At 51.9% G+C, this 14,474-nt stretch overlaps 6 protein-coding genes across 6 annotated transcripts; 3 read left to right on the plus strand and 3 right to left on the minus strand.

Annotated features, from left to right (window-relative positions):
• Window positions 1-1,825: 1,825 nt before the first annotated feature.
• On the plus strand, window positions 1,826-3,676 carry CCOS01_08679 (UEV domain-containing protein; the record flags this gene model as incomplete). The annotated part of the gene is made up of 4 exons (XM_060456840.1): window positions 1,826-1,876; window positions 1,939-2,026; window positions 2,086-2,324; window positions 2,399-3,676. The coding sequence occupies 4 exons, from the start codon at window positions 1,826-1,828 to the stop codon at window positions 3,674-3,676; spliced, it is 1,656 nt and encodes a 551-aa protein (XP_060313114.1).
• A 250-nt stretch (window positions 3,677-3,926) lies between these two features.
• On the minus strand, window positions 3,927-6,242 carry CCOS01_08680 (uncharacterized protein; the record flags this gene model as incomplete). The annotated part of the gene is made up of 3 exons (XM_060456841.1): window positions 3,927-3,989; window positions 4,041-4,606; window positions 4,778-6,242. 3 exons carry the CDS (start codon window positions 6,240-6,242, stop codon window positions 3,927-3,929), a joined length of 2,094 nt encoding a protein of 697 aa, XP_060313115.1.
• Window positions 6,243-7,077: 835 nt separating this feature from the next.
• On the minus strand, window positions 7,078-7,539 carry CCOS01_08681 (uncharacterized protein; the record flags this gene model as incomplete). Its single annotated transcript, XM_060456842.1, has 1 exon — window positions 7,078-7,539. The coding sequence occupies one exon, from the start codon at window positions 7,537-7,539 to the stop codon at window positions 7,078-7,080; it is 462 nt and encodes a 153-aa protein (XP_060313116.1).
• Window positions 7,540-10,678: 3,139 nt separating this feature from the next.
• CCOS01_08682 (WSC domain-containing protein) lies at window positions 10,679-12,229 on the plus strand (the record flags this gene model as incomplete). Its single annotated transcript, XM_060456843.1, has 4 exons — window positions 10,679-11,007; window positions 11,062-11,394; window positions 11,447-11,530; window positions 11,584-12,229. 4 exons carry the CDS (start codon window positions 10,679-10,681, stop codon window positions 12,227-12,229), a joined length of 1,392 nt encoding a protein of 463 aa, XP_060313117.1.
• Window positions 12,230-12,717: 488 nt separating this feature from the next.
• Window positions 12,718-12,965, minus strand: CCOS01_08683 (uncharacterized protein; the record flags this gene model as incomplete). Its single annotated transcript, XM_060456844.1, has 2 exons — window positions 12,718-12,771; window positions 12,831-12,965. The coding sequence occupies 2 exons, from the start codon at window positions 12,963-12,965 to the stop codon at window positions 12,718-12,720; spliced, it is 189 nt and encodes a 62-aa protein (XP_060313118.1).
• Window positions 12,966-13,491: 526 nt separating this feature from the next.
• On the plus strand, window positions 13,492-14,400 carry CCOS01_08684 (meiotic recombination protein DMC1; the record flags this gene model as incomplete). The annotated part of the gene is made up of 2 exons (XM_060456845.1): window positions 13,492-13,810; window positions 13,892-14,400. 2 exons carry the CDS (start codon window positions 13,492-13,494, stop codon window positions 14,398-14,400), a joined length of 828 nt encoding a protein of 275 aa, XP_060313119.1.
• Window positions 14,401-14,474: the final 74 nt, after the last annotated feature.

Raw genomic sequence — 14,474 nt, forward strand, 5'->3', positions numbered from 1 at the left:
AACAGCAAGCATTCAACGTAATGTGAGAGCTGAGCGGAAACAGTTCCAAGATGTTGTTAGTTTCCAGGAAAAACCAATGTCGACCGTGAAAAGAAACAAGAGTTGTAGGTAACTTCAGCGGAAGGGGTGTGCGTGTGCCGGATGTTTTATTTAATAATGCGCGCAGCGGTCCCGTCGGCTATGTGGGATTGGACAGGCGCAATGTGTTCCAGGGTCTCCCCCGAGACCATTTTTCTTCTCTGCAGGTGAAGAAATGTAATGGCGGAGAGTACGGATGCCAGACTAGGTGACTAGGCTACTAGGTAACTCTGCTAGGTAAGGTAGGCAGTAGAGTCGAGTGTTTGTGCCGCCTCCTTGGAGCGGTTAAAGCGCCCAATTCGAAACATGGACGGTACATACAATGGATTAGCGGGGCACGTACCTCGAGCGGGTGGAACCATATGAGTGAACATGACATCCAATGATTCGATACCTTCAGAATGATTGTGGTACCACCAAGCCAATGTATCGATGAAGTAAAGCATCTTGCAGAGCGAAGACAACTCTCGGGATTTACCGTAACAACACGATTATGCCCCGTACCAGAAGGCGTGCAAAGTATGCGTAGTAGCTACCAAGGTCTACGGTTATGTACCTAGAATACATGGCTTGCAAAGTGCTGAAAATGTAAGCAAGACGGAGAACAATGCAAGATTACAAAGCGTGTCAAAGCAACTGCAAAAAAGGAACTGGAGCTGGACCTGACCAACCCGAAACATGCCAGGCAAGCAAGCTGCCAGCATTGGATTAGAATGGGCCCGCTCCGTGCTCGGCCTTTCATCCAGCCAACTTCACACCATGAGATCAATTGAGAATCTCAGCGGCCGTGTGGGTCCGATGCCGGCCATCATCGATCATTGGGTTACGCTGCAACGTGGAAAAACAGTATCTACCTAAATCCACTTTATTGCTTGTTGCAATCATCAACCTAATTTGCTATCCTGAAGTCGATAAGCAGATCTCTTGCGCAAGCTCTGATACCATGCGCTTGCATTTCGAGGCGCGCTTGGTGCAGTTATATACCTATTTTCTAACCCATCACAAAGGAAGCAAACATGCAGGATGGCCAATATCCCATGGGAAGCATTTCAAACTGCATGGCTGCGATGTAAATGGTGCAAAGTGATGAGGATGATGTACCATGAGTGTTTTGCTTTAACTATCGGTGCTGATAGATGAATGGCGATTTCCGTCCAACCTTAACCTACATTTCTTACGTCTAATTTAGGATCGAACACCAGTATGAAGGGCCTCTTCAAAGTCGATGGAGCCCGCCTCAGGTCACAGGTTTAAGGTAACGGAATTTGACTGCGACGCGGGGAGACCTTCACGGCGGCCCCACCTTTTCCCGCCCAAGCTGAGGTGCGTCATCCGCAGTGCGAACTGCCATCCACCACCGGCACCCAATCACCGATGTCCAAACTACCCTAGCTACTTACCTACCTCCCTCCACTGGGTACATGGAACGCTTCCACCGTCGCAAGCTCTCTGAGAAATCTATCACCGGCGCCGTCCCATTCCGCTGTCCGACGTCTCCCGTTACCGAACACCCACCCGATTGTGCCGATTCTCATAGCAGACCTTAGTGTTAGACACCGCTGCAGCATCACAAACCGGCTCTAGTCCTAGGGCCCCTGGCATGCACCTATGAGTTGAATCCGCATCTCACCTTCCCCCTCTCGCCGCTCGCTCTCCGTTACTCGCGCATCCGCCTTCACCTCTACTCGCCTCCTGACCGAGCTCCGTATCGGCTCCCCCGTACCGGAGCTCTCGCTGCGTCTCTGCGATGCCCGTGCCGCAACATGTCCTGAACTGGCTTTACAGTGTTTTGACAAGTGTATGTTGTGTCTTCAACTCTTGGCTCCGTTGTCCTCGACTAATGCGTGGCCCTGTCCCCAGGAATACCACGATGTGAATCGCACCTACAACGATGTAGCCCAAGCGCTATCCCACCACCCATCTCTATCGCCGCGCACCGACGTTCACAGTACGGTCATCGATCGCGACCACAAATCCTTGATGAATGCGTGCTGATACCGTCCATAGCTTACGATAATGGCTCGTCAGCCCTACTTCTCCGCCTCTCTGGTACCATACCCGTTATATTTAGAGGCACCACATATCGCTTTCCCATATCTGTCTGGGTGCCTCATGCCTACCCACGAGAGGCTCCATTGGTTTACGTCACTCCAACAGAGTCCATGATGGTACGCCCCGGCCAGCATGTAGATCCTCAAGGCCAAGTCTATCACCCATATCTCGTAGGCTGGGCCGCCTTCTGGGATGTATGTCTTCATGCTTATCTTCCCAACCCTGGGCTTTGAGGGTTGTTCTCCCATTCTGACGGCTAGCGTGTTAGAAATCCACGATTCTTGACTTCCTGGCCATCTTGAGAGATATCTTCGCCAAAGAGCCACCAGTCATTGCCCGACCACAAGGCCCACAGCAACCACTGCCGCCCGTGGCATCGCGTCCACCGCAATCACACACCCAAACGCCTCCCCCTTTTTCGCCTCCTCCACATGAGTTGGCAGCTCGTCCGTCGAGTCGCCCGCCTCCTCAAACCCCTACAGACGGATCGCGGCCTCCGCCTCCGCCGCCCAAAACGACAAGTACTGAACCGTACAGAAGCCCACCACCTCCTCTAGATGCTAGATACGGCCCTCCTCTCCCACCTCTACCCCCTGGTGCCACTCGTCAAGGCATCCATGGAGGCCTCAATCTCCAAGAGTCAAGTCGTCCACAGAGTCAAGCGCATTCTCGGTACGACTCAGCACCGCCACTACCACCAGTACCGTCCTCTCACCCACCGCCGCCGCCAGTCGTCTCATCTCCGCATCAAACTGAAGACACTGCACAGCAACCGCAATTCCGTTCTGGACATCCTGCTCAATCCGTTGCCCCTCGTCACTCAGCCGTCCCTATGTCTTACCAGCAAACGTCTCAGCATTACAGAGGACCACCTCCAGGCTGGCAACCGGACGGGCAGTATCAGGCACCACCGCTGCCGCAGCAACTGCAGCAGCATCCGCCGCCACAACAGCAGATTGCAAAACCACCGCCACCGCCAGATTTGCTCGACGCGCCCCTCACCCTGAGCATACCTTCGCCGTCCTCGGTTCCCGCGCCACCGATTCCGCCGAACCCGGAAAAGGACGCATTGCTCCACCAACTAGCGCAAACACTTCACTCCCTTCGGCAACGTAGCAGACAGCAGAATGACTCCAGCATGGCAGGCTTGCAGGCGCAACGCACAGCTATGGTGTCTGCCTTCTCGACACTTCAGTCGGAGATGGGGACCTTAAATCAAACATCGGGGCTACTTCAGTCCAACGCTAATATCCTGATCGACGCGCTGCGAAAAGCCGATTCTGTTATCGAGGGATCAAAACGTCAAACTGCGCCTGATATCGACGAGCTTCTGGTTGCGCCCACAGTCGTAGCTAACCAGTTATACGCATTGGTCGCCGAAGAGAAAGCTATCGGGGATACTATTTTTGTCTTAGGCCGCGCCGTGGAACGCGGAAGGGTATCACCAGCGGTATTTGCTAAGACGACACGATCCCTTGCTAGGGAGTGGTATCTGAAGAAAGCTTTAGTTCGCAAAATAGGAAAGGGGATGGGGCTGACAGCCTAGTCGAGCAGTGACGTTGCGCTCCAATATCATGACATTTCAGTACGCTGAGTACTTTGGCAGACCAGGATTTCATTGAGACTATTCTCTTTGTGCCCGGCAGTTCCTTTGCTGGCCATTTCCCAGTACTATGCTTCATAGCCTTGCAGCCTTCACCCTCCAGGTCTCTTACGCCGGTACACTACAAATGATATCCTGCTCTATGCTAAGGCATCACTGAAGAACACTGCTAGCTAGCCCGTCCGACATTGAATCAGTTACCATTACTGATGCTTGTTTCACTTTGCCGATTGGCAGCTTTGCGCATTTTACTCAGCTGTACAGTAGACATTGGCCGAGAATGGTACATTCGACATTCGGCACCGGCCGCCACGATTCTTCTGTCTCGTGGTGCGCGCCATCGAGCCCAGCTAGTCCCATGAGCATCTCCTGACAGAGCGTCCCACCTCGTCCTCCAAGGTGCGTACGAGGATGATGATCCAAGTTGCCACCAAGTAGAAGTGACGACTGGACCAGTGGTACTGAGCGGCAGGACTCTCTTTTGTTCTGATAAACAGCCGTCAAGACTATGACCGGTGCTCAGACACTCCCGGGGAATGGCCGACGTGCTCTTTCGGGAGGGCCTGTCTCTCGACGATGCAGACGCAGACGCAGCTGGGTGTCGGGTTTTGGGCTTCTCTGGCGAACAGTTGGCCAGCTGTTTGTCATCTGATCGAGCGATAGTGAGGTAGGACCCTTGCCAGGTAGGGGGCTCTGGTGACTTGGTCACATTGCGCTTTGAGTGGTCATTTTCATCTCTCTTGCCCTTTTCTAGCCTGCCTTTCTCCCATGATGCGGAAATCTTCCGCCAGACTTCGCGACCACGCTTGAACCCCAGGCTTTCGAATCGATTCTCGGAGTGGGTTTTCAAACCGTCTGCCTCGCGCTCAGGCCCAGCGATTCTCGATGTTGGCACCAAGATCGTTTTATTGGCTGAGGGCCTCGTCTCCGCATCCATCCGGCAGATGGCTTCCAGAGTATTAATTCGATCCTTCGAAGAAGAAGAAGTTGATCCTTTAGATATACGGGCGCCCACCGTTGATTGGAAGGAACAACGTATAGCACCATTCGTGGATGCTTCATATTGCAACTGTTGTCCATGGCCAGGCTGAAAGGCCATCTGTGAGTTGCCGTTAGCAGACCACCTATTTGCTGGCCCAGTGTGACTGCGCCTCAGTCGCGAGCCGCTGTTTGGACCAGTATCGTTGGCGCTTTCATCAAACAGCGTTCTCAGACTCGCCACTTTGCTTTGCGCTGTTACGATAGCTGCATTTCCGGAAGACTCCAGTAACCCCGTCATGGAAGTTGCGTGTTCTGTTTGTAGCTTCTCTTTGGATTCGTAGTATTCTGATTGCGGGACCGATGACCTTGTACTATCCCTGCTTATGGACTGGGAGATCTCAAGATCCACCTGATCCGTTGGCCGGTCTGGTGCTTGGGCAATTCCATGCTCCAGATTTGAGGTCGAAGCATCCCGTGAATGGAGGGCATCCATGGCTCGGGGCCAAAGCCCGAAGAGCTTCCCTCTGTCTCTGTGTCCTCTAAAAACGGTGATCTGCTCCGTTTGCGTTTTTTCGCGAGTCGGACGACTTCTCTGGCCAAAGCTATACCCAAGGCTCTTCGAAATGCTCCGGGTCCAACTTCCTTCCACTGCCGTTTTTGTTTGGTCACCGGCATTGACAAGCCTTGGGTCCAAAGGTGGCTCTGCTCTACCTTGAGGGCTATCTTCAGGAGCTTCGATATCGTTCGACCTCAGTTTCCAGGTCTTAGTCCGGGGAAGTGTACAGCAAGGTGTCTGTGTCTGTGGCGTGATACCGTAGTTGCTGAAAGTTGGCAGCGGTAGGTTTGTCCTGACGCCGCCTACGCAGACCATCAGCATTCCGTGCAGACCAGCATTACTTAGGGTGTCATACTTACCCATCGGAGCTTCAAAAAGTTGTCGTCTTTCAGCTACAAGACTTCTCTGTCTTCCATCAGCTGACCTTCCAGCTTTGTTAGGCCGCCTCTCTCCAGTAAATGGATCAAAAGTGTAGGTTGTTTGTTCTACAGCTGCTCGAATTCCAGTCTGTAGGCTGTTCTGGGGCTCGCATGACGGACTCCGACGAGGTGAGATCTGGCTCGGGCTTGGGATTGACTGTAACTCCACCACTTCTTCATAGCCTGGCCCAGGTGGAGATTCCTTTGCAGGACCAGATTTGACCGAAAAACCTATCTCCTTACGGACAGCGCGGTTCTCGGCTGGCGAACGAGGCACTTCTACGCTCGACGCACCATGGCTGGCAGTAGCTTGTGTCTCGAGATCAGTCATTATGTCAAGTATCTCGAACTTTGATACGACAGCAGCCAAGGGCGGGGTTTTCGGCTGTGTTGGATGTCTAGGCAATTTGTCGTTGAATTGTTCAGTCGTAGTGAACTCATCGGTAGATGTTGCGTTCTCGATGAAGCTTGCACCTGGTTGTTGTTGTAAAACACCTGATGCTTCGTCTGTTTCTTTGCTCTTGGGAGAGAGTCGAAGAGGTGCGGGCTTCATGTCTCCCCGTACAAAGTCCTTTGGCGACGAGCATCTTGCCTGTGTAGGTGATCCCGGCAGGTGGCTCTCCATGGGAACGCGTTTTAGAAGAGAGTACTGGCAAGTCGTGTGGCAAGGAACAACAAGGCAATAGAATTCTCACCGTATAAGGACCAACAAGTTATGTATTGACGTACGAATCAGGTCGTGATGAAAATGAATGCTGGAGTGACAGTGTTCGGTCGCCAGGTAGCGTCATTCGACCATGCACTTGCCCTGGCCGAGCAAAAGCTCTCCAGCCATACGCATTGGTAGACTCCTTCTTCTTCATACACGGTAACCAAGTCTAGTACGAGGCAGGAGACCCTTGGATATGTCCTACAGCCTCTACTTTCGTCCTTGGTTGATGGAGCCGCGCTTTCCGTTCAACTCGGGTAGTGCGGATCAGATCGGAAGGTACCTACTCGAAGATTGTCATTGGTCCTCGAGGTTTCAGTCATACATGACGCAGACAGAAACAACCGATTCGACGCTTGAAATAAACCTATATCACAATAAAGAAGTGACATATAAGCAATTTCATAAGTCGAAGACACTCTGTTAATTTCAGATTACGTCTTTTGGGGCCAAGGTAGGGAAGCACAAGAACATGCCCATCATATAGCTGGGAATGACTTGAATCTCTGCGATGAAGCAACTATCGATGAATTTGCTATTCCACAAGTGAATGAAGCAACTGTGGATTAATCATTTAGGTAGCGAAACATGACCATGAATAGCCGTGGTGAGGCAAGCTCACGAATTTCAGTACACGATCATCTGCGTCTGTTCTGGCCAAGGCAGACAACACATGAAATCAACGATTGGCTGAGACTCGCTCTTCATAAAATCTCGCCTCTCGATTCTTTCTGACGGATCCCTTCTCGAGATTGTCACCTTCGATTCGTTGCCACTCGACGTCGATCAAGTCACTGCCGCTAGTCTGATAGTGTTGGCGGTGATGGCTGGACTTCATGTGCCAGATAACGGCCATATAACGGCACCGCCCCCATTCCTGTATATTCGAGGTCGTGCCCCAGTGGTTAGAGGTGTCTAAGGAGGAGCAACTAACATGCCGCACAGAAAACCGGCTGCGACTCTCCTCGCGAGGTACTGATCGAGGCGCGAGAAGAAAGCTAACAGGCTGCCTGGAGGTAGAAAGACGACGACCAACGTGTAGGTTGATGAGCCCGACTCGAGGCCTAGCTAGGAGCCTCAATTCCAAGAAAGCAACGATGACTATAAGGGAATCGAATAAAATCAACATGACTCCGAGCATAAAGTGTCGCGCGAGTCCACACACCGGATATGATCATCAGAATCCCTGTGTAATGGTTGATACTTCCATCACATTTGGTCATTACCTCATTAGGAGAATGTCTCGATTCTTGACCAGACGTATATTATTCTTGTCCGTATCAAAAATGTCTCCAGTACGAGAATTTGACCAAGAAGTTGATATCAGGCATACCTGCAGTGCCATTCAAGAAAGTTAATAGTCGGCTCTTTCAGGACTGATGGCAATATTACTTAAAGTGAAGCAAGACTTCCTTGCGCGTTACTCTCGCTCCTGCAATGAGATTCGGTATTATTGTAAATACGAGTGTTTTCTCACATTGCTACATGCAATTCTCAACCTGTGATCTCACGTATAGTAAGTGAGTAGGCTGAAATTGATGATAAAGCAGCTCTATTGGAAGACCTTAGCCGTAAAGTACCGAGGGCGTAAGACGAAAGATGCAAGTAAGATAGTCACAAACAAACCGTATGGCAGCAAGGTGTGAAATACACTGTTCACAGGTCAGATGGTTCAAGACAACGGCATATGGTCTCGTTAAAAAATCGGTCAGACTGCACTGCCAGGGATCAATTGTTATTGCAAATGACGCCAGATATATTGCTCTGTCGCATGTCACATGTCACAATGCCTGAGATAGTCAGATTAGAAAATAAGTCGGGCCATGATACAGCAGCTAAGAGCCACATGCCTAGCTTGTGGCAGCCCAACTTAGCTTGGCTCACTTATTCTGTCCATTCGAACTCTGACGGCCCGTGTCCTGGCTAGACAAACCAGCTAGACCGCGAGACATGGCCGGCCCGGGCTGTTGTTCACTATTCGGGTAGAAGGGACTGCCCATGGGATCGACAGAGCGACGTATAATGCTCCCATGTACCCCCCATCCAAATCAGAAATGGGCGCGTCCGTGTTGACCGTAACTTGGTTGTTGGCTTGACGTCTGGCCAGAGCAGGTGTGGCAGTCTCAAAGCAGCTGTATGCCAGAGTCAATTCGCCTTCCATCATAATTTCTTGGTGGGGGCTGGAACCAGGAGATCGACCTGACATTATCAGCCGCTGCTGACGCAATTGGTGAGCGCACCCCACCCCCCCCCCACAACCCTGTGGCGGCTCAGCAGGCTGGCACTCCTGCCTCTGACCAAGCTCGCAGATTGGCTTGAACATACTGTTTCACTTACAGCAAACGAACAGGTGAAAATACCCAAAGCCGCAATGGGTCCTCCTAGTTATTAGGCTTGAAGAGCCACGAGGTCTATGCAGTCATGTAGTCTACTTAAGCGTTTGCCGTTCACCAGAGGCTATACTTTGGCTAGTCGGGTAGGATGGTGCGATGTTGACGGATGAGGCGTAAGGGGGAGGCAAGAATCCTGAAGCTCAAGCCTCACCGTCAGGTCCGTGAGTCAAAATAGTTGCCCGGATGTCGCAAGGCAGTTGAGAGTCGTCAAACGCCTGACGCACTTGACGTCTGCCTCCGTCCCGTGAGACCCACTCACACATCCGACCCGGCCGCTGGCCCCGATTCCCCACTTCCGGTGCGGGGACATAGCTTCTGCACCCCGACGCAACGGGTCTCTACCCAATCGTCGGGTTATCGGGCAGCATAATGAGATCAGGACTGTGCTCACCAGGGTAAATGCACGATCGTTATTTTGGCACATTGCTGTCTCAGGAATTTCCAACTTGGTCGGGTGGTTGGTCCTCGTCAGGACTTCACGCCATGAATTAGGAAACGATAAATCCGAAAACATTCCTCAGCCGTCAGTCATTCCGGGAACAGGTGACAACCTGACAGGCGGAGCGGGTCAACCTGGTCTGGACTGAGACAAGAAGACAACATATTGGGGGCCGTATGACCAATCTCTCAATGCGAAGATTGTGAGAGCCTAGCCCTCTTAATGTCTCTCGTTGACGTTTTAGCGTCTTTCCAGCTTGGCACTCGGCCGTCCAACATCCCTTACTTTCCAATTCCCTATTAGCCGACACTAATCCGCCTTTTCTGTAACCGCATTTCGTCCGCGCTCCGTTTGAGTCTTGAAAAGCCGGTTCTAAGACCAATCCGGTAGCTCACGATGCAGTGGCTTGCACACACGATCCGCCTTCCGCCCGAAAGCTCGCCAGACGGCGGATGCTTGCATAGCCAGTGAGGGGCATTTTTCTGACGAGATGGATCCTGTCATGACCGAATTCCACGTGTCTAAGACGATCCACCCCAAAGCTTCGACCTTGTCTCCTTGATGCCTCCTCTCGGGGTTTTCCCATTCATCACGACTAAAGCAGCGACCTCGTCCGTGTAAGATCTCGACCTGCGTCTGATTCGCGACGCCTTGTCTTTGAAATCTTGCCTCTTGGCTCAACCAGCTCAATGGGTGAATCAGAGACAACTGCCGCAACGTCTGACATGTAGGCTAAGCTCGAGCGGAACGATTGAGCGAAATACCCTTCTTTTCTGGACCACAACCTTCACCGGCAAGCGTTACTTGCGACCACCTCTCCATTCTGACTAAAGCGCGGAGCCATCTCCGATCAACGCCAAAGAGCTGAGCAGAGCTTCGCCAATTGTCGACGCCATTACAGCTCTTTGGCGAAATCAAGCACGCATCTAGATTAGGCTCAGCCAACTCGTCATGTTCCTCCACTCATGGGCACCCTCCTTGTTCCCTCTGTAGCTCAAGGTCTAGATAATGGCTTGTCTGTGTCTATTGTCACGGCCGCATTGACGGAAAGCCTCCTGCGCCTCCCGGTCTAGATCCTTAACTAGATCCTATGATATGGGTGGGGTTTTGACAGTAGGCATTCAGAGTGAATGATAAAAGATCGCCATAGCCTGCTTCACCTTGCCCTCTTCTCCTAGACTTGCCGTCATTACTTCTTCTCATGTACGCCTGCATACCTGGCTTTTCTGCTCTTCCTTTAGAGCTATTAGCTTTCGGTCTATTTCCTAGCCCCCACTCCAGCTTTCGCTGGGTGAACTTTGATCTTTGACCAGAATTCCACGACATCATTAGCCGGTTTTATCAAATTTTGGGTAACCAGTATCGCTCCCTCTTTTAGTTCTATTTGAAATCTCATTTTTTTACACGCCGGTTTATCGTTTTCGCCACAACTCCTATTATTGCCCATCATGAAAGTAAGCAAGCAACTTCTCGTTGGGCTCTGGGCAGGCGGCAAAGCGGCTGCTTTCTTCATCATGCCCTGTTCAAAACCAGTGGTTGTTGAGCGCGCCGATCCCATTGTCAACCCGGGAGCTCTCTCAGGGCATGTTCATACCATCATGGGTGGTAATGGCTTCGACTTCAGTATGACTTATGAGCAGGCTCGTGCTGCCACTTGCTCAACGTGCAAGGTGACTGCCGATTTAAGCAACTACTGGACTCCAACCCTCTACTATCAAGGCCAAGACGGCAAATTCACTAGTGTTTCCCAGTCCGGAGGCATGCTTGCCTACTATTTGTGAGTAACGATGTAGCACAACGAGAGAAGCCAGAGAACTGACCGTTATTCCAGGTTCCGCCAGGACGCCAAGGATCCGGAATACAGCAAAGGGCTCATCGCGTATCCCAAGGGCTTTCGAATGCTAGCGGGCGACCCAAAGCTTCGAAGCTACAACAATACCCTCGAGCAGCGGGCCATCTCCTACGTGTGCTTGGGCAACAGCGGCCCTGCAACGAGCGAGCTTCCCAATCGTAACTGTCCGAATGGCCTCCGTCTTCAAATAATATTCCCTGCATGCTGGGACGGTGTCAACCTCGATTCACCTGACCACAAAAGCCACATGGCGTACCCGGATCGCCTTGATAACGGAAAATGTCCTACAACTCACCCCAAGAGATTCGTTACGTGAGATTACACCAGGGAACTCATGACCACAAGGTGCTGATTTGTCTGCCAGTCTATTCTACGAAGTGATATTTAGCGTCAATGATTTCAAGGACAAATGGTACGGAGATAAGCAACCGTTTGTGTTGTCTAATGGGTCAGCATCTCACCTTCACTTTCGTACAAAAAAAATCTGCTTACACTACCTAGTGATCCGACTGGATATGGCTTGCACGGCGATTTCATCAATGGATGGGACGTCAATGTACTCCAATCGGCTATCACACAATGCACCGACAACGGTGGTAGCATCGAGAAATGCCCTGTTTTCCAGTTTTTTGACGACGAGACCCGAAGGAACTGCCAAGTCCCCGTCAAGGTTGACGAGCAAGTTCAGGGCCAGTTTGATAAGTTGCCTGGTTGCAACAGCGTTCAACGAGGCCCAGGTAACGCTGTGGCAGAATCAGGCTGCGGTGCAGCGACCCAGATCTCGGCACCCAAGTGGGGTTACAAGGACGTGACAAGTACTCTCAAGTACAAATATCTGGGCTGTGGCCGTGATCCGGCTGGACAGACTAGGACGCTCCAGGGCGCCAAGACGTCCGGTGATAGCATGACGGTTGATACATGTATCAAGTACTGTGACGGAAAGGGCTTTCAGTATGCCGGCCTTGAATATGCGAAAGAATGCTGGTGCGGGAACTCGGTAGCTGATGATCGGAAGCCCAAAAAGGGGCTCTGGGGAGCTTGCGATATGCCCTGTGGGGGTAGCAAGACGGAGATGTGCGGCGGCTGGGCTGCGATGTCTCTCTATCAGAAGTGCAACGGGACTTGCACGAACGCGGAGTTGATGTGATCAAAGATAATCGGTAGAGCCGAGGAAGTTTTATCGCGTACAACAGATTTAGTTCACACGGTTGCGTACCGCCTAATTGATTGCCATCATCGCACTGCTTGCTTAAACTGCTGGTGTCCTAATCGATAGAGGGCGAGCTAGGCACACGAGGTAGACTTGCGACACTGTTGGAGCAACCGCCGTACATACTCCCTGTTGGTAGAACATATTCACGGCACAAGTGCATCCAAATGAACGATTATTGCGTCAGAGAGAGATTCATTAAAGCCAGCCGGTGCGGGCCGTGGCGTTGAGGTCAACACCAGACCTCAGATGCCATTCCCCGTAGCCTCGAGGCTACCTTTCTTCGAGTATTGTACAGCCAGCTTCTATTGCGGCAAAAAGGACGTAATTATACATGAGCCGTCATTCGATTGTAGAAAGATCTTTATTGACTGCGAAATCGAAGCGTCAGCGACCTTGAATTGGGGCTCAAGGTGATGAGCAACTTACGGAGGAAGAAGGAACTCGCCCCAGGAGCTGGAGAGGAAAGTCACAGCTGCCTGAACTGGACGTTAGCAGGGCTCACAGATCAGGGATCTGGAAGCGCATGGTGACTTACGCCGAAGATGGCGACGCTGCGCACGATGGGTGCATTCTCAGAGGAAGTCAACGCATCGTATGTTGATCTGAAGTAACCCTTGGGCTGACGAGAGCGCTGGTTGTCTCTCTGGACGACGATTCTCTTGGCAGGCATGACGAATAATTGGATTTGAAGACGCAAAGGAAGAACGATTTACGAGTTGAGCTTGGAGATGTGGTGTACGGTGATGTGATTGTAGCAAGGGGCGGGATGTGAGGTCGTAAACGCGATCGGTCGGCTCGACTTCACGCGGAAAGCGTACAGGGCCGAAATTTTTTGACTGGGCGTCGTCAACCACGCGCAAGCCACATATGGCAAGGCCTTGTTGTGGCTGAGGTGGGCATGATAGCTCTTATCGGACATCAGATAAAGCGCTTGATAGAGTAAGGTACCTAGGTACCTCTACCTACCTTGATCTCCACTCCCCTTTCACTCGGCTTAGGTAATATTTCGAGGTATCCGCACTACGTACAGACGTCCCAATCGCCTTGCCAGTCTGCGCAACAACTTATACATCACTACCCCACGTCGCGAGAACCTTGAAGGGGCTGGACTCTGTTTAAGACTCAGGGCATTTCTGCGTGGGCAATGCGCAAAGCAGCATCGACTCTGGAGTAACCGGCGACAGTACTTAGACATAATGACTGACACTCCGCAGCCTGCGGGTCCTGGCGGCTTCTTTCCATTGCAATCTCTCCCTTCACCTGCTCCTAGCAGTGCCTCCGCGCGCTCAAGTGCGGCTTTGCCGCATCCCCGCGCCAGATCGCTCCGACCAGGTTCCAACAAGGAAGAGACGGTACGCCGGTACATTGAGGAACGTCTCGCCATTGTCAATCGTCGTTATGTCAAGAAGCATGGCAGTGCCGAGCCCGGCGACGATGTCATAGGCTACAAGAGCTTTACGGAGCTTTGCAAGGACCTACATAACGTCATCGACGTCCTATGGCTGTCCGGAACACGTGAGGAACTAGCCCGTCTCCCTCGAAAATCGGCGTTGCTTTGAGTTAAACGCCGGTACTATTGCTGACTCTGTCTTGTAGCGAGCATACAGATTCCCTTCCTCTTGAACATTGCCAGCGACTTCACGCAATGGATTGACGCCTTTACTCCTTCCCCGAGAGCTACCCTCTCCGTCTTGAAAAAGCTGGACCATTGCTTCGCAAGCCTCTTAATCGGCCGCGATATCGAGACCAAAGACACCTTGCCTGGCTTTGAGAACGGCATGAGAGCTGGCATGTCTACGACAGATATGGTGCGATGCCGTAGCTCGGTGGAGCAGACACGACTGGTCATTGTGGAGGTCCTTAGCAAGGAGTCCGACGGAGACGACGGCACAAAAGGTGACGAGACAGACGCAAATTCCATGAATAGCGACACTGAACTGGAAGATGCGACGGACACGACGTGGAGCGAAGACGAGGACAGTCTCTACATGGACGCAGCGCGAGTCTATGAGCACACCATCGTGCGGCTAGGTGAGAAGCTGGGAGATGTATTTGGACCCGCGGTTCCGGGCGCGAGCGGTAATACCATCTGCTCTGCAGGTTGAATACGGCCTACACGGCCCAGCAAGTCCTTACGCGGGCCTCGACTTACAAATCTATCCAACTACGGCGAGCAGGC

This window comes from Colletotrichum costaricense, assembly GCF_030867565.1.
Source record: "Colletotrichum costaricense strain IMI 309622 chromosome Unknown Scaffold_8.1, whole genome shotgun sequence".
Classification (NCBI taxonomy): Eukaryota; Fungi; Ascomycota; class Sordariomycetes; order Glomerellales; family Glomerellaceae; genus Colletotrichum; species Colletotrichum costaricense.